Source organism: Psittacula echo, assembly GCF_963264785.1.
Source record: "Psittacula echo genome assembly, chromosome: 5".
In the NCBI taxonomy this organism is placed as follows: Eukaryota; Metazoa; Chordata; class Aves; order Psittaciformes; family Psittacidae; genus Psittacula; species Psittacula echo.
In genome coordinates, this window is record NC_137739.1 from 87,698,661 (window position 1) to 87,720,728 (window position 22,068).

The window sequence follows — 22,068 nt, forward strand, 5'->3', positions numbered from 1 at the left end:
TGGTGTTGAGGCTTGAAAGTTCATGTTGTAGCAGCGATTAGTAACTGGGTACAGTAGTAACCATTTTTTCTTCTCCTTTGCCTATGTTCTTCATACCAGTCATGGCATATTAAAGCCCATGTATGTGGTTATGTTTATGTGAAAGGCAGAGGGAAAAACTTGGTAATTCATTTAAAAATACACATAAAAAATGTAAATACTATTATGATGGTTTTGGTCATTTGTATCCTTCAAAGCAGCTTCATTTAATGTTGATTACACTGTAGGCATTTAGCATGGGGCAAGTATCTGCTCTCCAAGCAAAGACGTCTCAAGGACACATGGACTGTCTTCTATGGAGTAAGTCTTCTCACAGTGGTAGAACGATCTAAACAAGGTAAGCCAAGAGCCTCTGAGGTGTTTATTCTTCTTCATTAACTATACAGGGAGTTAGAGCTGTTACACTCAGATGGTGATGCCTGTTCTGCAGGTCTCTAGCACAACATCAGGGATCTCTAGAGACAGCTCACCCTCTGTGCAGCTCTGGAAGACTGCTGAGCCCTTGGGGGTGCAGAGAGGAAGAAGTGAGATCATTCCTGAACCAGGTTTGTGATTTGCAGATGTATTTTCCCAATTCTGCATGAAGCAAGCCTGTTTGATGGGCAAGAAAAACAGTCGTTGAGAACTACCACGAAGTGGTAGAGAATAGAGTAAGACCTGAGGAAAAGTGCTCAGGTATTAGCAAAGGCAAGAGGCATATATGACAAGCAGACACTGCTTTCTTAGTAGTAATCTGCTTGCTGAGTTATAAATGTTAAGGCAGAAATGAGCAGGTAAAGGATTTCCTGGTGTGATTGTAAATGAAAATGAGCATTGATATGCTGGTCACATCTCAGCCTCCACAAGACAGTGAGTCTATCTCTCCACTTAAGAGCCATATGAATTACTCAGAGAGACAAAGATGTAGAGAAACTGTGCAGAGTTTCGCAGCTTCTGCTCTGTTAGAAAACACAATTTCTTCAGGAAAGGATGTTCTATTAACAGCAGGCTTAAGAGATCACTCAAGGTGCTAAATGGCTGCTAGTTCAATAGAGAGGAATTGATGAAAAACCCGTTTTCTGTGCGTGTATTTCTAGCTTCAGAGTGGGCTGGAGGGCCCTTTCATCAGCTTAGAGGAATGCAATTAGGAATAGAACATGGAACAGCTTCTGGTGGAGCTGTACATCATAGACGCAATACTTGACCATGACAAATATTTGCTTCCATCACAACACTCTCAGCAGGTAAAAGGACAGTGTGCCATTCCTCCAGTATTGGTGGCTCTTATCCTGTGAGAGTAGGATGTGATTCCTCCCTGACAGAATGGAAGCATGCACTTTATCACACCAAATAGTGATCAGAAAGATGTGGTCAGAGTGAAGGTCAGTGTGGAGGGGCCAGAAACCTGAAAAGGGAGTGGGAAGGCAGCAGATGGATGGTGCTCTTTGCAAACACTGCTCACCATAACTTACGATGCGACACTGTGCTTTCTGTAGCAGGCAGAGCAGCAGTAAACGCATCTTGATCTCATCACCCATGAACCTTGGAGCCATAGCACATCCTCTTCTCTTCCTTGCAGCCCATGAGTCCATCCCCAGACCTGCGCTATGGGAGCCCGAGCTGAAGTGATGGTGCTGGGAAACTTCTCTCAAGTGACTGAATTCATCCTCCTGGGCCTTTCTGATACAAGGGAGCTGCAAGTCCTCTTCTTCATTTTCTTCTTCCTGGCCTATGCCATGGTTCTGCTGGGGAACCTTCTCATCCTTGTGACCGTCACGACTGACCCCAAGCTGTTGTCACCCATGTACTTCCTCCTCTGCAATTTGTCCGTCTTAGATATCTGCTGCACCTCCGTCACCTCTCCCAGGTTGCTGGTGGACCTGCTGTCCCAGAGGAAGGCCATTGACTTTGAAGACTGCATGGCCCAGCTCTTTTTCCTGCACTTTGTAGGGGCATCAGAGATGTTCCTCCTGACTGTGATGGCCTATGACCGCTACACTGCCATCTGCAAGCCCCTGCACTACACAACCATCATGAACCGGAGGGTGTGCTGGCTCCTGGTGTTTGCCTGCTGGGCAGGGGGCTTCCTCCACTCCATTGTCCAGATACTGCTCACAATCCAGCTCCCCTTCTGCGGCCCTAACACCATCGACAACTACTTCTGCGATGTGCCTCTTGTTATTCGGCTTGCCTGCACTGATATCTATGTCATTGAGTGGCTCATGGCTTCCAACAGCAGTTTAATATCCCTGGTTTGCTTCCTGGTGCTGGTCATATCTTACACGTTCATCCTGGCCACCATCAGGGGTCGCTTCACTGAGGGGCACTGGAAGGCACTCTCCACCTGTGCCTCACATGTGATGGTCGTCACCATCTTCTTTGTACCCTGCATCTTCATCTACCTCCGTCCCTTTTCTACCTTCCCCTCTGACAAGCACATCTGTGTGATCTACACTGTCCTCTCCCCAGTGTTAAATCCCCTCATCTACACCCTGAGGAATAACGAGGTGAAGGCATCCATGTGGAAATTGTGGAACCGCTGCAGAGACAAGCTGGGTTTGTGACAAACCTGGAGTTCCTTCCCTACAGACTAATGGAAGAGTGAGGCATGGGAACAGGGTTGGAATCCAACGTGTAGGGAGTATCTGAAACCATGTTTAGTTCCTGCTAAGGAATATACCCAACCTTGGTTTCTGCAAAGCAGCAGATTTCAGTGATGCTCTCACCTCTTTTGTCAGCTTCAGGTCCCCTTAGTCCATCAACAAATGGATTCTTCACTGTTGAGAACACATGAGACCTTGTAAAGGGTTTTACTATTCACACAGCTTTGCAATTAGAATTGCAGCTCCTGATGACAATTAGAACATCCTTCTCTGCAAGCTTAAAGAGAAGTCAGGAGGACCCAATTCTTGACTACAGAGCAACAGTGTTGTGCACTGAGATTTGTGATTGCAGTGAGTGGATTGATGTTCACCTGGGCAGAGCTCAGATGCTTTGGGATGAAAATCGAAGGGAAAAGGATTTGTGCTGTGGAATACAGCAAAGTCTAAATGACAACCATTTGAGCACTGGATGCACTCGAGTGGGGAACATTGAGCAGCCTCTGAGCACGGCTTGAAAAGAGTAAACCACCATTACCCAACGGAGCTTGCACTACTGTTGTTACTGTTTGGTAAGAAACACGGAGACATTTTTAAGGCATGGATGATTCTTTTCTCTGAACTATAAATCAGAAAGATCTGAACAACTGCGGGCTTTGTCAGTGTCTTTTTTCCCCCTTTGCTCTCCAATGTTTGTTTCCATGGTGTTCCTCTGTTTCTCATAGGAATGGATGGACTCTTCCCATCACCAAAGCCTTATCTCTGCCATGGCAAGAGATTACAACCTGTTCAAACATATTTCAGATCCCTTCTGAAGACATTACCTGTTGTTACCACAAAGATCTGGTTAGGAAGGAGTTCTGGAGCCTGAGTAACTCCTTTTTCCACACTGTTGGTGAAAGAAAGGAATTTCCTTTACTTCAGATCTGAAACCATTAGCTGTGTGGGAAAAGACTCTGCTTCAGGCCTCTTAGTTTTTAGACTGCTTCTTGGGTTTTGGACTGCTTCTTCGAGGCATTTTCTGGCACCTATCTGCAATAAGAGAGACAAAGTCAGTTTATATTTAAAACCAGGCTTGCATTCAGCAAAGCATCACTTTGGGACTGGAATATTCCACTCTAGGAATCCCAGGATAGTGTTATTCCTATTTTGCTAACTCCCAGCAATGCAAAAGTAAAAAGCAGCTCCAAAAAGTCTTGAATTAGGTTAACAATGCACCTTTTATGTGTATGTATAGACATTGGGAGATCAAAGATCTATAGGGAACTCTGGGCAGTAACCCCGTCTTTACCAGGGAGACTGACAAGCCATTACACAGCAGCTTCTGCTTGGGCCGTACAAGAACTGCTGAAATGCACACCAGGGCTGTTTCTCAATTCGGGAAACAAGCAATTCTGCTGTGTCGAAATCCACTGTTCTAGCAGAATTGAAGGGTACCTACAACAGAAGGTTTGGCCTTCTGCCATAAAGGAGAAACTGGAAACAGGAAACAGGTCTTTCACCACTCATTTCTAAGACCTGAAGAACCCAGGTTTCGTACTAACTACTGTAACTGCTGAATTCCCTCCCACAAGAAGCAAGAATTGGTCTTTCTCTTTCCATGTATGAAGAGAGGCTGAGAAAGTTGGGGCTGTTCAGCCTGGAGAAGAGAAGGCTGCTTGGAGACCTCATAGCAGCCTTCCAGTATCTGAAGGGGGCCTGCAAGGATGCTGGGGTTGGACTATTCATCAGGGACTGTAGTGACAGGACAAGGGGTAACGGGTTCAAACTGAAACAGGAGAAGTTTAGATTGGATCTAAGGAAGAAATTCTTTACTGTGAGGGTGGTGAGGCACTGGAATGGGTTGCCCAGGGAGGTTGTGAATGCTCCATCCTTGTCAGTGTTCAAGGCCAGGTTGGACAGAGCCTTGGGTGACATGGTTTAGTGTGAGGTGTCCCTGCCCATGGCAGGGGGGTTGGAACTGGATGATCTTAAGGTCCTTTCCTACCCAAACTATTCTATGATTCTATGATTCTGTGTCAAACAGCTGTCTTATCTCAGCCTGAGAAGGCAGCATGACAACATTTCAGGACACGCGAGAGAGTAATAGGGTTATGTTTCCCAATTTGAAGAGCAAGGTGTGAGTTCTTGCTTTCTACACTGTGGCTCTCTGAGATCTAAAGTACGTGATCTCAGAAGTAACCAGCTTCACCCGTGTTGCTTGTCTGATCTTCTTTTAGCTAACAATGAGACCCCAGCTCTGGGGCAACAGCACAAGAGGGACATGGAGCTGTTGGAGCAAATCCAGAGGAGGCCATGGGGATGCTGCGAGGGCTGGAGCAGCTCTGTTCTGGAGCCAGGCTGAGAGAGCTGGGCTGGGGCAGCCTGGAGAAGAGAAGGCTCCTGAAGGGGAGACCTGAGAGCAGCTCCAGTGCCTAAAGGGGCTGCAGGAAACCTGGAGAGGGGCTTGGGACAAGGGCCTGTAGGGACAGGACAAGGGGAATGGCTTTAACCTGCCAGAACAGGGGAGACTGAGATGAGCTCTTAGGCAGAAGCTCTTCCCTGTGAGGGTGCTGAGGCGCTGGCCCAGGGTGCCCAGAGAAGCTGTGGCTGCCCCATCCCTGGCAGTGTTCAAGGCCAGGTTGGACACAGGGGCTTGGAGCAAGCTGCTCCAGTGGAAGGTGTCCCTGCCCTTGGCAGGGTTTGGGACTGGATGAGCTTTAAGGCCCCTTCCAGTACAAACCGTCCTGTCATTGTATGATTTCAGTAAAGTTTTTGTTAGGCATTTCAGAATGTATGCTTCAGAAATCATACACAATCATATCATGTTTAATAACACTCTACTTTGAATCCGATAAAACTAGACAGGAAAACAGGCCTGAACCATGTTTTATCTCACTGAGGCGAATGCTTCAATGTTGTAAGATACAAACTCTCCAAACTTATCTGGCATTTTGAAACTTCTCCCTGTAATAATGGATAACAATGGATGAACTATAATGGATTGAAGTCAAACTATGCCAGCTGGGTAAAAACATTTATGGTAAGAAATAACTTTTGCCATAAAGAGTGTATGACTCTGAAGCCTGTAAACCAAATCCTCAAGCCAGTGTAAGCACAGTTATGGGCAGCAGGTGGAAAAGCCTTCAGTTGTTGTAAATCAATGCAAGTCTCTTCAGAGCACCATGTCTGGTTATTCAGCTGTTGTTAATTTGTTTTGCTTCCTTTGTTCAGCAGGTATAAGTCAGGGGCATCAATAGGTCAGGGCTTATAGAAGCTGCTGGTGTAAGTTCCCATTTGAGGTGGCTGTGTCTATAGGAAAAGGTCAGAGCTTCTGCTAGCAGAGATTTATGGTTAGAGGGTAAGTGAGCAGTGTCCAGGCCCTTGGCCAAGTATCTCAAAGCTTGGGGGAGTGCCCGTCGTACCCTAGAAATGTTGCTGCAGCTGCTTGCATGCAGCAACTGCAACTGGCAGGGGCTCTTTGGTCAGCTAAAGGACCAATTTTCCCCTTTGTGATGACTCTGTGTAGCTAAAAGTCAGATTGTTCCTATCATTCAGTTTCTCAGGAAGTCTGTGGGGTTTTAGCAGCTTGTGTTAGCTTAAAACTGTTGCTTTAGGGTCAGCAGATGTTGAATTGGGTTGACTGGCCCTGTTTTTGTAGGAAGTATAAGGAAGCTGCCAGGTTGAGCAGTAGGATCAGAGGAGACAGGGATGGGAGACAGAGTCCCTCTGCTTGGGGAGCCAGAAAGGATGTAACCGGCCATCTGCGCTGTTTCTGTTATTTAGTGCTATTCATGAACCAAATCACAAATCCAAGCTTTAGATATTTATGGGATAATTAATTAATTTAAGCTGTGTTTAATTAATTTTAAGCTCTTCTTCTTTTTGTGTCAGCTCCTACTACCTGTATCCTCATGGTGAAACTGGCCTGCAGAGTGCTCCCTGGCCTCCCCAAGGACATAGGAAATTGCCATAGCCACTCTAAATCATTTCTCAGTGCTACTATTGCTTTGTGCTGAGCTTGCCACTGGATGCTGCAGGAGAAGCAGTAAATCCAGGAATGTTGTCTTTTACAGAGGAAGAACCGTGGCAAAAGCAAAAGGGGGAAATGGTGACATTTAAGTGGCTGATCTATAAATAATTCTGTGTTTCTCTGCCAAGCTCATCTGTAAGGTCACAAAATTTATCAACTGAGAGTAATTGGGAATGGAGTTATCTACCAGGAATGGCTTGTGGGAAAGATATATCCCTGTCTGTGTGGGGATGAGGGCAGACTGGAAGAGCAGAGGTCGTTGGTGCTGTGAGACTGAAGTGGCTAAGTTGGGCTTTGGAGAGGAATCAGAGTTGCAGTCAGTGGTGGTGAATCCAGGAGCAGAGCCATCCCTCTGTGTGAATTAAGGACATGAGCTTTAAGGTCCCTTCCCACCCAAACCAGCATGTGAGCCTATGGTTTTTGAGCAGTTCATGTCCAAGTTGGGTGACTTTTCTCCTTGACAGTGTTTCAGTCTTTGTTTTAGTTTGGATCTCTGAGACCACTGAGGAAATTCAAGACTGTCTTGTCTCTGTCCCACCCCGTGGCATGAGGCTGTGGAGCAAAATCCATGGATCTTAAAACTAGAAAGGACCTTGCTGCTTGTCTGTGGAAGTTGGGTGGCCTGGAATCCCTATGGGACTTACACTGTCACACCTCAATCACTGTACTGTGAAAGCTTTCCTCATATGAGGGGATCCATTTCACAGTGTCAGTGATGGACATTTCTGCTCAACACAGGATTTGTCAATCACCATTTTTCTCTCAACATTATGCTGGGTCCCATTAAGAATCATAGAAGAGTTTGGGTTGGAAAGGACCTTAAGATCATCCAGTTCCAAACCCCTGCTATGGGCAGGGATGCCTGACACTAGACCATGTCGCCCAAGGCTCTGTCCAACCTGGCCTTGAACACTGCCAGGGATGGAGCATTTATCACTTCCAAAGAAGAAACATTTGTGCTGGGAGACAGAAGGGAAACTGCAAAACAGGGACACCAGGCTGATAACTGTTAGTAAATACCTAAATTTGTCTGACGATCAAGTCCCCATCAGAATCAGTGCTGGATTTCATCTGTTTCTTTATTTGTAATCACAAACCTCTAATTTCCTACTTTAAGCTCTGCATGTTCTCTAAAGGCCTCTTCCTCTGAAAGAGGACGTGGAACTTCATAGCTCTATGTGAGCTATTTTCTTTGCTCTATAAGGAAACACAGTGCAGATCATTGCAATTATTGATCTGAAATCATCACTTTGATTTTGAAGCCAAACTCAAGTTCCGTATGGTTTGGGGGAACCTGTGTCTCAAGACAAGCAATTTAACCTAATTGATTTTTCTCTCCAGGAAACAGCTTGGGATGGTTTTAATAAGGCCTCAGAAGATGCTGTTTGAAAAGTTAGTGCCTGGCAAATTGCAAGGGTGCAACTTGGCAGGTGAGTTTGTAAGTGTGTAAATTGGTTTCTCTGCGCATCATTAAAATCTCAGGTTCTTTCCCTCCTGGAAATCAGCAGCTCTGTGAGTTTATGCTCAGCTCTGATTATTGCCTTAATCTAAAGGACAGTGGAAAAAACTGCCTCAAAGGACAAAATGTCATAGAATCATAGGATGGTTTGGGTTGGAAAGGACCTTAAGATCGAGTTCCAACCCCCTGCCATAGGCAGGGACACCTTCCACTAGACCAGGTTGTTCCAAGGCCTTGAACCTTAAATATATCCATTTCCTGCAGCATTAGATACAAGGCATTCCTTGATATTATTTAGACTCTTGACTGCAACATGAAATATCCCAGACTCTTACTGTAGCAAAAGTGCCATGGTCAAATCAAGTCCTTTGAAAAGTGGCTGGATCTCTGCAATGCTTTTGTTAAATCCCCCAAAACTGAAGAGATCCTGGTCTAATCAATTTTATTTAAAGACTATGGGTAAAGCAGATCAATCTGCATTGGACTGTTGAAGGGCAGCTTTAAAACTGCTTGGATTGGGCTGGTTTCAATCATAGAGTCATAGGTTTAGGTTGGAAGAGACCTTAAAGCTCATCTTAGTTCCAGCCCCCTGCCATGGGCAGGAACATCCTTCAGGTATCTCTTTTGTGGGGTGCCACATTGTGTGGAGCTGAACAGACAATGAGCACAATAAGAGCTGAACTTGGAGATGGTTCTTGATCAAGCTAAGGCTAACCCAGAGCTGTCCCAGGGTTCCTGCTCTACAGACCTCTTCTGGCTGCTGCTTCTTGCCAGAACCCATAGGGCAAATAGGGGACAAAGTTTTGATTAAAATCCCCAATTTCACTTTCAGAAGAGAAGACATTGGCAGGGAAGGTGACAGTGAGTACGTGTCCATCTGCTGTGTGAGATTATTGCCTTGTTAAGCATGAAGACACCAGAATTACATCAAGTAATCCCCATGTCTGAAACACAAATGAGAAACACATTAGAGAAAAAGGAGCTTTATCAGCAGCCAAGCCTGTAATTGGTCTGTGTTCAGGATAAGCATTCTGGGTTCATGATAAGCATTCCAAGCTGGAAAGCTCAAGACTCAACAAGGCTCAATAATCTCGTAACTGGCCAAAATCAAATGGCTTTGGTTGTGTTGTGCTGTGTATGGTCCTGGCATGGCAGAAGGGATGGGCAGCACCAGCTCCTGTGATGTCTCTGAATTCAGAGAGTTCGTTTAGTCTCATCCAGTTCCAACCCCTGCCATGGACAGGGACCCCTTCCACTGGAGCAGCTTGCTCCAAGCCCCTGTGTCCAACCTGGCCTTGAACACTGCCAGGGATGGGGCAGCCACAGCTTCTCTGGGCACCCTGTGCCAGCGCCTCAGCACCCTCCCAGGGAAGAGCTTCTGCCTAAGAGCTCATCTCAGTCTCCCCTCTGGCAGCAGAGGGCCAGGATCCCCTCCCTGAGCTGCTGCTCATGCTCTGGAGGTGCAGCCCAGCACACACTGAAGCCGGGTCATGGGGAGCTTCTCATCGACCAACACCCCCAAGTCCTTCCCCTCAGGGCTGCCCTCAATCCAGTTTCTGCCCAGCCTCCATTTGTGCTTGGGGCTGGGATAATTCAGCTTTAGCCCAGCTAATGCCTGGCATTCTGCTAAACTGCTCGTTTCTGGCCACCAGCAAGATGCACAGGCAGTAGCTGTCTTACCAAAAGGCAAACTTCTAACGTGTGGTAACATGTTACAGTACAAACACGGTCAAGGAGAGGTTCACATCATAAGTCTTAAATAATTCTTATGGTCCTAAATGATTCTTTAAATGACTGAATGATCCCGTCCCCTGTGGCAGGGGGTTGGGAGTAGATGAGCTTTGAGGTCCCTTCAAACACAAACCATTCTATGATTATCAACACTGGGCTTTAGACATAAGGCCTCAGATTAAAAATACTGAAAGCAAGTAATAGGAGCTCCCTTTTCGTGGCTGTATACGTACATCACCTCTTGACTCGGTACAGCGATGTGCGCTGGAGCCTTGCCGCACGTAGAGATTTTGCATGAGGTATTGCCCTCTTGTGGCTGTTCAAGGAAAAGACGGGTAACTGTCAGTGGAAGCGGCATGAAACCAGCTTCAGAAGTTGGAAGGGCGCAGTCCTAGCTCTTCCCCCAGCTGTGATGAGATTGATCTCTTTACTGTATCTTTTCTCTTGCATCTGGGTCTATTACAGAATGAGTAGCTGCATTCTTTGTTCCAAAACTTCAGAAGTCTGATGGTCCCAGGGCTAACAGTACATAAAGATCCGGACCACACGGATTTAATCCGGCCACACGTCTATACAACCATAGCAGGAAAAGCCTCTGCTTTATAACTCTTTGAGAACTCCAATTTATCTTCTGACATATATGCAGAAGTCTGTTTCGTAAGAGATGCACACTGCAAACATGACAAACAGGCTTTAAGAGTGACGGACAGTATCATTCATGTTGACAGTGCAGGAGCTATGGGCAGGTAATACTGGGATATGAGCAGTACATCAGATGGAAAGTGATGCTCAAATAAATGAATGCTTAATGCACGAATGCTTTCTGGAACCAGAAGAGAATTTATTAGCTCTTCAAAGTAGTGCTGGTAACTTATGTTCCTTCTTATGCCAGGGTACGTATCTGCTTCAAGTAGTGCATGGACTTCACAAGTAGCTTGTCTTCTGTCATTTCTGTAGGGGCTATACAAAACTAAAAGGTTTCTCTCCTGAAGAAGTAGAGATTGCCCATAAAAAAAACATGGAAAGCACTTACACAGGCACACGGTGGTGTGTTAGCTGCCCTTGTAACACCAGCACAACTGCCCCACAGCAGTCACTCAGGTTCTGCTCTTCATTCACCCTGCAAAGACACCGTTACCACTGCCCTCCTCTAAGGTGTGTGCCTTTGCAAAGGAGCTGTTGCCAGTTTATTGTGATCCAATATGTATAAGCAATAGACTTCAGGCTCCAGAGCAAGACATATCAGTCTGAAAACAGTTTGTGACCAAGTAGCTTTAAGGCTGTAGTTCAAAGGAATCAGAACGCTAGACTCTTGTGAGATCATAGAATCATAAAATCATAGAATAGTTAGGGCTGGAAAGGACCTTAAGATCATCCAGTTCCAACCCCGCTGCCATGGGCAGGGACACCTCACACTAAACCATGTCAATTGCTGAGGTGAGTAGCTCGAGAGAGGACGCCTTCAAGACCGGAGCAGGGGAAGCTCAGCGTCCAGGAGCCTTTACTCAGAGCGGCCAGAGCCACCGAGGGAGCCTCAGGTCCTCAGCAGGACTTGCCCAGGAGCCAGCAGCTCAGCGGACGTGAGCAGCGGCACCAGCCCTGACTTAGTCAAAACCTGCCCCTGGGAGCGTGGCGACCAGGGCGGGTCGAGGCAGTTTGCGCGGCGGTGCGAGCGGGATGGTCAGTACTCGCCGTATGACCGGGGCCCGGCCTGGGAGCTCTGCTCTGGCTGCCCCTGCGGTAGCCAGCGTAGGCACCCAGACAGAGCCGATGAGAGGGGAGGCTGCAGTGCAATGCTCAGAGCGTAAAGTGCCTGCACTGATCTCCTGAGGGAATGGTGCCAAATGGGCAGGGCTGCACTCGGTGCTCCCTGGTGGGGTCCTCCTGCAGCAGGGGCTGAGCTGCGGGATGCTGTGAATAGGCTGCAAGATATCAGGGAAGCTGAGAGGAAGCAGAACTGCCTCCTCCAGGCCCAAACTGTGCAGGGGCCTCAAGCGTCCCCTGAAGCTTATGGAGGAGTGGAGGAGGCTGTCAACCCAGGAAGCTGGGAAATAGTAACAACAAAAAACAACAAAAAAAAGGAGGAAGAGGACAATTAAAAACAAGGGGCTTCCTCCTAAAGCTGTTGTCCCCACCCAGAACCACTTTGCTGTCCTGCAGGGGTCTAAGAAGGAAGGGCACTTGCACCAGAAACAACCGGCTGGTGCACCGGTAAAGAAGATCACTACTGGTGCTGCCAGGAAAAAGAGACGGGTCATAGTGGTAGGGACTCTACTTTGAAAGGGACAGAGGCACTCATCTGTCGACCTGACCCGGTCTCGAGGGAGGTGTTGCCTACCTGGGGCACGGATCAGGGATGTTGCAGAGAGGCTGCCTGCTCTAGTGAGACCCATGGACTATTACCCACTTCTGGTGATCCATGTGGGTGCTAGCGATGTTGATAGCAGTAGGCTGGAGAACATAAAGAAGGACTACAGAGCCCTGGGAGAGGTGGTTAGGGGCTCTGGAGCTCAGATTGTCTTTTCATCAATTCTCCAGGATACAGGGGAGGACCTTCAAAAAGCTAGGAGGATTGGCCAGGTTAATAAATGGTTAAAAGGGTGGTGCCATAGTCAGGGGTTTGGGTGTTTGGAATACAGGACCCAAGTTAGTAAGCCAGGTCTACTGGGGACTGGCAGGCGGGGAGGGGGAGTTGCTATTTATGTTAGGGATAGGCTGGAGAGTATGGAACTCTGTCTGGGGATGGGTGAGCAGTTGACAGAGAGTTTGTGGGTCAGGGTTAAAGGGAGAGCAGCGATGGGGGACGTCACTGTGGGGATCTGTTACAGACCACCTGATCAAGAGGAATGTGTGGATGAAGTGCTCTATAGGCAGATAGGAACAGCCTCACGCTCACAGGCCCTTGTTCTCATGGGGGACTTCAACCACCCTGACATCTGTTGGAGTGAAGGTACGGCCCGGCACAAGCAATCCAGGAGGTTCCTCGACTGTGTGGAAGACAACTTCCTTCTGCAAGTAATAGAGGAGCCGACAAGGAGAGGTGCCATGCTTGACCTTGTACTCACCAACAGGGAAGGGCTGGTTGGAAACGTGATGCTCCAGGGCAGCCTTGGTTGCAGTGACCACGAGATGGTCGAATTTGAGATCCTTGGGACAGTGAGAAGAGCGTGCAGCAAGCTCACTGCCCTGGACTTCAAGAGAGCAGACTTTGGCCTCTTCAGGAGCCTGCTTAGTAAGGTTCCATGGGATACAGCCCTAGAGGGCAGGGGGGGCCAAGGCTGTTGGTTGTTATTCAAGGATCACCTGCTCCAAGTTCAGGAATGTTGCATCCCAACTAGAAGGAAGTGCAGCAGGAGGGCCAGGAGACCTCCTTGGATGGATAAGGAGCTGCTCAGGAAAATTCAAAGGAAAAAAGAGGCTTATAAAAGGTGGAAGCAGGGACAGGCGGCCTGGGAAGAATACAGGGATGCTGTCCGGGAAGCTAGGGACCAGGTGAGGAAAGCTAAGACCCAGTTAGAATTAAACTTGGCTAGGGATGTTAAGGATAACAGGAAGGGATTCTGTAGGTACATAGAGAGTAAAAGACAGACGAGGGACAATGTAGGCCCCCTTCGGAAGCTATCAGGAGACCTGGCTACCCAGGATTTGGAGAAGGCTGAGGTTATTAATGACTTCTTTGCCTCAGTCTTCACTGGCAAAGTCTCTGACCGCACCACCCAAGCCTTGGAAGGCGAACGCAGGGACTGTGAGAATGAAGACCCTAGGCCCACTGTAGGAGAGGATCTGGTTCGAGACCATCTTAAAAATCGGGTGACATGATCTAGTATGAGGTATATCTGCCCATGGCAGGAGGGCTGCAACTGGATGATCTTAAGTTCCTTTCCAACACAAACCATTCTGTGGTTCCATTGTAAGCAGAGACCCAGATGTATTCATGGGGTTTCCTGTGGTCCTTGAACTATGACAGTGGAAAACCATTTAAAAAACCCCAATCGTTTAACCCAAAGCCATCTGGCAAATCACAAGATATGCATCAGTGTGGACAAAAATGTACACAGCAAGCCCAGCATAGGCTAGAACACCCTTCTATTTCTGGGGTCAGGTAGCTGCTCTTCAGGGGTCAGTTCAAAGCAAATCCCCTGACCTGTCACTACAGGCCCTTGTCAAAAGCCCCTCTCCAGCTTTCTTGTCGACCCCTCTAGGTATTGGAAGGCTTCTGTAAGGTCTTGTTTTCCTTTGGTAGGGTCTGCCAAACTTCTTGCACATTGAATTACTCTCATTTAACAATTCTCATGTTCTTTGAGACCTGTTTGGACTCTTGAATCTCTGTGGTACTCAGAGAAATACAGCCTTGCTACTGCTCCTTGAAGGGGTGATTTGACCTCCCTGTCCCTCAGACTGTGCTTCATAGGATTCAGCATGGGAATCACCAGAGCATAAGTGAAGCAATGATTCTTGTGCTCCATAGAGAACTGTGATGTGTGTGTACACGAAGAAGCCTGTTCCATAAAACACGGCAGCAGGAGTCAGGTGGGAAGCAGAGGTGGAGAAGGCTTTTTGCCTGCCTTTGGACTTAGGTCTTGTGGATGGCAACTCTGATGCAGATGTAGGAGATGAGAATGAGGAGCTTGGTTGAGGCGATGAGCACGACCGCACAGGTGAAGTGGTCCATGATGTATGCGTCGGAGCAGGAGAGCTTCAGGATGCAGGGCACAGCATAGAAATGTCACTACAGCAACTGGCCCGAGAGACCTGCTGTAGGCATCGAGGACCTCAGCCCTGCACCTGGACACTGGCATCAACTTGCCTGGGCAAGGAGCTTGTGCCTGGGCAAAGCACTGTGGAGCTGCCGCTGAGAGGCAGCTACAGGCACTCAGAGAGCCCTGTGGTCCCCAGAGGTTCCTGGCATGGGGCTGGAGGGAGCTGCTCTCAGGGAAGGCTTGGAGAGCAAGTGAAGTTGAGCCAAAGGAGCTGCCCTGCAGGGTGGCAGAAGGGGCTGGCCAGGCCAGGGCTGAGAAGGAGCTCTAGGGGCAGCAACCACCTTGCCCAGGCTTCTCCTCTTGGCCAGGTCCTCCTGCTGGGGCAGCACAGCTTCCCCTGTGCAACTGAGCCCACCTTCCCTTTCCCATCCCCAAGACATCCTGCCCCTCCAGCAGGGTTTAGTTCACCATCAACACGTTTATTTACAAGAACAGAGGGCTCACGGAGAGCAGGAGCCCTGGGAAGCCTGGCCCTGCCTCTCCGCACCGTGGCAGCTGCATTCAGAGGGAGAGCTCTCCGGGGATGAGGACATCCTTTGCCGCTGCCGAATCTTCTCCAGCACCGCACGCAGGGTATTGCTGGTCGATGCTGCTGCAGTGTCCTGAGCATCCTGGGCTGGGCATGGTTGGCACGAGCACACGTGCCTGGTGACAGGGGGACCGCAGTGCCGCTGCGAGGATGGGCTGTGCTGGCTGGGGATCCCCTCTGGGCAGCAGGGCTTTGAGGTTGGAGCCATCTCGGGTGGGCTTCCCTGTGAGAGGCCATCAGGAGTCCATCTGCTTTGCTTGTCTGTGCTCCTGGAGGTGCCCTGGGACCTTGTCCCATAGCCTAGGGAGCTCTCGGAGCTGCCAGGGCTCTGCCTCCTCCATGACCACCACTTCTGCCAGTCCTGGCTTGGTTCACTCCCCCGGGGCTTGGCTGCTGCGCTCCCTTCCCTGCTGCTGCTGCTGCTCGTGGTGCTCTCCAGAGGGGCTGTCCCACTTGGGAAGCTGCCATCAGCAGGTCTAGCTTGTTCCTTGCAGCAGCCACCGTGGCTCTGTGGGGCTCCTGCAGCTCGTGCCACGAAGCCTTCATGGGTTGACCACACGCGTGCTCCCTGTGCCTTCTCTGGCTTGGTGTCCATAGCAGGGAACGCTGGGACAAGGTTTGGGGACACAAGGGTGGGTGCTAGCCCTGCCGAGTCCTTCACCATCCCACAGGGTGTCCTTGGCACATCCTTGGTGTCTGTGCCCATCTCATTCTCACAGCTGCAGGATGTGCTGGACAGGGTCCTGGCCTCCAAGGATGCCTGGCTGCTCTCCTCCCCTGGAACGGGGCTGTCGGAGGAGACACAATCCAGGCAGGAGCACGGTGTCATGGGGACCCCAGTGCAGGTGAGGGATGCCTGAACCTGCTGCTGCATGACCCATTCCGTCTGCACGAGTTGCTTTGCTTTTGCCACAAGCGCAGAGCCCTTGCGTGGCCGCAGGTGCCCAGCCCCAGCCTGCCTCAGTCTGGGCAGTGAGCATTGCAAAATGCCCATGGATCTCTGCACTGCCATGGGGAGTAGTTGGAGTTTTATCTCCAGGCATTTCCTGGCTGTGTGGGTCCAGAGTTTGCTGTGGACCTTCTGGTTCAGTTCCAGCCTTGCGTTGCTGATAGGCGCTGTGGCACAGGACCAGCTCCTGTCCTCATTGTGGGCATGGCCCCTGCCTTGTGTGGGATCCTTGGTCTGACAGGCAGCATCTTTCTTCAGGAGCATGGAAGCTGGTCCTGCTTCTGGTCCTGCTGCTCCATTATCCAGGCCGGGAAGGGCAGAGGGGGCCGTGGCTAAACCAAAAGGCGACAGGCACTCCTCATCCCATGGTGACAAACCCCTACCCAGGTGAAGGAGGCTCTTCCTCAGTGTATCGTCCTCTGGTGCTGGGATGGCTGGTTTCTCCTCAGAGCCACGTGGGCTCTGTGGCTCCTGCTGTCCTGCTTTGTGCTGTCCCACTTCCCTGGCATTGCCTGGGGCCCTGGGCTCCCCAACTCTGCTCTCTTTTGGCAGCTTTGCGTCCAGGGGACCAAGCAGCGGTGGAGGGCACAGCATCAGCAGCGCCAGGGACTCCTCGGTGGGGTTTGGGTTCCCCCATAGCCTCCGCTCTTCCTTCTCTTTGATGGTGTCCACAATAGCGTTCGCCTTGGCCTGCATCGAGGGGCACAGCTCGCGCCGCAGCAAGGGCTGGCTCTGTGCCGGCAGGATGAGCTTCGGCAGGACACGGAGGCAGCCCTGCTGCTGTGCTGCTTGCTCCTGGGACTGCTGCACCGGCACGGGCAGGGCCCCCAGCCGTATCTCCAGGCCTTTCCCAGCCACGTGCATCTTCAGGGCTGAAGAGACTCTGCCAGCACACGAGTGTTCGAGGGAGCAAACAGACCTCACCTCCATCGGGGCTCCTCCATCCTGAGTCAGCAGCGTGGCTGTCAGGCTCTCGGGGGGACTGATGCTCTCGGGGTAACTGGGGCAGCCGCAGCAGCTCAGCTGGTCCTGCTCCACCAGCTCCTCCAGGTCCTGCCATAGCGCCTGCCACGTGCCAGCATCCAGAGCGGCTGCAGCTCCTCTCCCAGCCCACGCTGACAGCACCAGCTCCTGCAGCTCCCGTGCAGCCTTGATGCAGTCGGTGCAGCCGGGACTGCAGCGCCAGGGCCCGCAGAGGGGGGACACAGCGTTACCTGCAAGCCAGGGAGGGGTTCCTGAGTGTCGGGGGTGGAACCAGCCTGGGACCGTACACCCAGCCTGCTCCACATGGGGCTGGGCTCCTCTGCGGGAACCTGCCGGGGACTTACATGGCTCTGCTGTCCCAAATCGCCACCTCCATCTCCGGTCTTGCTTGCCCTGGCCATCACCCTGAGGGCATAGCAGTGTGCCACAGTTACCTGCCTGGGGACAACCACCACCAGTGCTGGAACCAAGTGGGCCCCATGGCCACACGCGACCCCATTGCCGACGGCTGATGGCAAGCAGGATGGCCCCAGCAGCCAGGATCAGGATGCTGAGGCCCAGAAGAAAGCTGCCGTTGCTCATGGGCACTGCCCGTGACGACCACATTGGGAGCTGTGGAACAGTGGCACGTGTTGCTGTCAAGTCAGAGCCTGCTGCTGAGAACAGCCAAGTGATGTCACAGACCGCATTATTGCAGCGCTCAGCCCCGCTGTGGGTACCAGGCCACCAGTGCAGCCACTCAGAGCAGGACCCCAGCACTGTGGGCATCCTGCTGCTGCTGCTTCACGAGCCCTAAATATCCTTGTGCAGATACGGGTCTTGAAACTGGAAGGGAATCATGGGTCAAAGAGGACGGCCATCCTTGTGCTCAGTGTCTCCTCGTGTGTGACTCCCCTGACACACCTCAAGTTTGTCCTCTTCTCTTAGCAGAACCCTAAATACCCATATCCTTACCATATAGCATAGCCATCCAGGGGTGCGTGGCAGCCTGTAGTGCTGTCACAATGGAGGTTGTGCTCAGGATGGCAGTTGTCAGTGGTGGGGTATTACTGTTCAATTTCCTGTAATCAGTTGGTAGAATCCCAGACTGTTTGAGTTGGATGGGACCTTCAAGCTCACCCAGTTCTAATCCCCTGCCACGGGCAGGGACCCCTTCCACTGGAGCAGCTTGCTCCAAGCCCCTGTGTCCAACCTGGCCTTGAACACTGCCAGGGATGGGGCAGCCACAGCTTCTCTGGGCACCCTGTGCCAGCGCCTCAGCACCCTCCCAGGGAAGAGCTTCTGCCTAAGAGCTCATCTCAGTTTCCCCTCGGGCAGGTTAAAGCCATTCCCCTTGGCCTATCTCTGCTGGCTAGCAGGGTGTGTTTGCAAGTTGAGGTCATGGTGAGCTGGAGTTACTCTGGGCCTCAGCTCCTCTCCCCTCTCTGTCAGTTTAAGATGGGGCCATACATGGCGAGGATTGCAGGCCTTGTGAAACAATCAGCCTTTACATGAGGGCTAGAAGAAGCAGACGTAAAGGGAGGATAATTGTTTCAGGTTTTGCTGGTCCTCATAAAACAATACACTTGCAAGCTGAATTCCAGTCCACAGTTTCCTTATTCAATCTAAAGGCAGTTCACATCACTGACAGTCTTCCTTACTGGACCATTAAGTTGTATTTTTACTGATTCACAGTCTTTTGTCATTTGAGACTAACACTAGATGGCTTATTAATACATGACTTGTCCCTGAAAGCACAACCGGATCAGAAGAGAGACCCAAAGTCCTCTCCTAAGCTCAGATAAGCAGTGTCCACAGCCTATATATAGATGTTTTCAGTCTGGATGCTTCCTAGAATTTGAATCTTTATTTCTCGACTTTGATTACTAGAGCAGTAGAAGTTTAAGCTTAGAGGAGTAACTTTTAATTGTTTAAGTTGACTGATGAACCCCATATTACCAATATCACATGATAGAGCAGAGACATGAATAACAACCCAAACATGATAATTTCGCCCTATTCTGGACTGGCTTTCCCACATAGTTCCCCCTCAAACCAGAGAGCATCCACTGCATCCCCTTCACGTGTCATGGCTTAGCCTCTAGCCAGAGATTTGGAAGGTTTAAACACATCCATCACTGGCTACTGGAAGCCTCTGTGGAGCTTTCCCATCTCTTCAAAGACAGTTTGAAATGGGAAAGTTAAAGATCAGTTCTGCTGTGCTATTTTTCAACTGCCTGCCATGGGCAGGGACACCTCACACTAAACCATGGCACCCAAGGCTCTGTCCAACCTGGCCTTGAACGCTGCCAGGTATGGAACATTCACAACTTCTTTGGGCAACCTGTGCCAGTGGCTCACAATCCTCACAGTAAAGAACTTCTTCCTGATATCCAACCTGAGCTTCCGCTGCACCTATGTACAAGAGAGAAGAAAGCAGAAGACAAGCCATGCAAATACAGCTTGTTAGCTGGAGTATAAAAATGTTGAGTTGCCCAAGTTTCCTCATAGAAAAACACATCAGCTGCACATTTGCGAAATTAAACATCTGCTAGGGAGGAGTGGTTGAATTTAAAGCATTTTTTATGGTATCTGTCCATCAGCTGCTTGATATTCTTTATTCACAGTCAGTATCGGTGCTTTTCTAGGAAAGAACAAAGGTTAGCTTTATTGGAAAAGAAATTCATATTAATGAATAAGATTAATATAAGTAGTAAAGTAACAAACTGCTCTAAATCTTCCTCTGGGTGTGTAATTTCTGTATAATATAGGGACCTTAGCTAGTGTGAATGAGCACCTTTAATTTGATACGATCATAGTCCTGCTACCAGAAGTTATAATGGCCACTGGAATTCCATTTTCTAAATTCTCACGAGCATTCTGAGGTGCATTTGAAAGTCTTTTTCCCTGAAAGCTGTTGCTTGAAGGTCACTGTGACTTCACAGTCTGGGACTCCATTTGCTAAGATGCCCATTCTCATTTCAACACTGTTTTGAAGCTTAAAACCAATACTCCGTGTGGGATTCCAGTCCAGAGAAATACTAGAAGCATTTCCAAGAGTGTGTACAACACCTTTACAGCACATCATTTCACTGGAACATTTCCACACTGAGATCAACACCAGCAGCACTTTAATTGTTTGCTCTACTCTTCCCTAGAGAACATCGCGGTCTCCTGTGTCCAAAAGGAAGATATAAAATCCGTGACATTCCCCAAAAGAAACATTTCCTTCATCCAGGAAAATAAACCAAATATTTCCCTAGTAGGTAAGTCTCCTAATGAATAAAATTTCCTTCCATTCAGGGAGTTGTGGAGGAATTGTTCTAAGTCAGTTGCTTTGGAGGAATTTCAGGCTCAGAAAAGCTTTGCGGCATCATGAGGTAACAAAAGAAAACCATAAATATGAATATATGTTTAAAAAGGGGGGAATTTGGTTTATCTTTCATTTTTACACCTAGATTTTGATCTGATACCTCTTGCAGGTCCTCATCAAAGACCACTCAGCAGCTTCTAGGCTTTCTCTGCCTCAATTTCCGAGCATGAACCACAGCTGAAAATAGGAGGAAACAGCCTCATGTGCGTACCTATTGGAGTATTTTTCAAGGCAGAAAGGTTCTTTTTCTTACTTTCACTAGAAATCTCTCAAATTACCTGTGATAATGTTAAAATAAGTGGTAATGTTGCAAGGTCACTGTTTAACTGGTCTCAACTAAAACTAAAACACAATTGAATTTTGGCAGAGCTTGTCATCTTAGTCTAGGAATCACAGTAACTGGATCATCCCAGACATCATCTGGAGTAAACGGTCACATCCAGAAAGTGATTCAGATTTTAGGATGCATCAAGAATGAAGGACCTTGAAAAAAGATTGAAGAAAACTGTCTACAATGGGATTCATCTCACTAACCATCTAAACTTCTGGCAGTGAATCAATATTGGTCATGCCCAGGGAGGTTGTGAATGCTCCATCCTTGGCGTTGTTCAAGACCAGGTTGGATGAGGCCTTGGGTGACATGGTTTAGTGTGAGGTGTCCCTGCCCGTGGCAGGGGGGTTGGAACTGGATGATCTTAAGGTCCTTTCCAACCCTAACTATTCTATGATTCTATGTTTCTATGCAGGCTTCCTTTCCCATTAACAGATACGCACATAGCCAGGATACGATGCATCTCACCTACCCCTCTGCAGTGGTTATAGATGGAACTGAAGATGATGCACTTAGACCAACCTGTACAAAGCCAAATACAGGTGAGATCAGTGCAACCGTCCTTTCTGAACCTCCAGGCTCTACTGTAACCATTTAGTATCCTATCCTGAATGAGTCAGCTTAGATTATTATATATATATAATTCAGGAACATAGACATTTCTGGTTTGGCTGTGCTTTTATCCACTTAGGATTGATATTTACAGGACTATTTAACTGACCTGCTAGCAGTTCCGTTCTTGAATGTCCTTCTGCAACTCTTGTATTTCCTGGAAATATAAAGGTGAGCAAGAGAGTTCTGCCCTGCCTTGAACTTATACTGGCAGCAGCAGAGAAGTGTCTTAACCTTGACAAAGTTAAGTTAAATGATGCACTTCTGGAAAGGTAAAATGAAAACCCGAAATTAATTTTGCAGGGGGACTGAATCAAACTCAGTTGGTTTCAGACAAAAAATAGAGTGGGGAAAAATGCTTGGAAAATCTAACAGTATTTGTGCTTAGATGCTTAAAAACAATACACATGGCTTTCTTTTCATCCATTGCTTAAGAATTAATCAGCCTCAGGAAAATGAATCCACAAAATACTTGTAAGAAATCCCAGAATGAGAGGAAATATTTCATTTTAGACTCAATGATTTGTGTTCCAAAATAATTGTCATCTTTTTGTCTAAAATAAGGTAAGAAATCTGTTTATGTTCCAGCATTTCAGTCCATTTTTCCCAGGGTTCAATTTCACTGCTACCTCAAAGATCATTATTAACTGTGCCAGAACTCCTTGCTCTCCTGGTCACACAGGTGAGTGTGTAGCAGCTACACTCAAATATATAATTTATAGTAGGCAAAA

General features: G+C 48.7%; 1 protein-coding gene across 1 annotated transcript; it reads left to right on the top strand.

The window, feature by feature from the left end:
* Window positions 1–1,646: 1,646 nt before the first annotated feature.
* On the top strand, window positions 1,647–2,582 carry LOC308221343 (olfactory receptor 4D5-like; the record flags this gene model as incomplete). The annotated part of the gene is made up of 1 exon (XM_080618326.1): window positions 1,647–2,582. One exon carries the CDS (start codon window positions 1,647–1,649, stop codon window positions 2,580–2,582), a length of 936 nt encoding a protein of 311 aa, XP_080474452.1.
* Window positions 2,583–22,068: the final 19,486 nt, after the last annotated feature.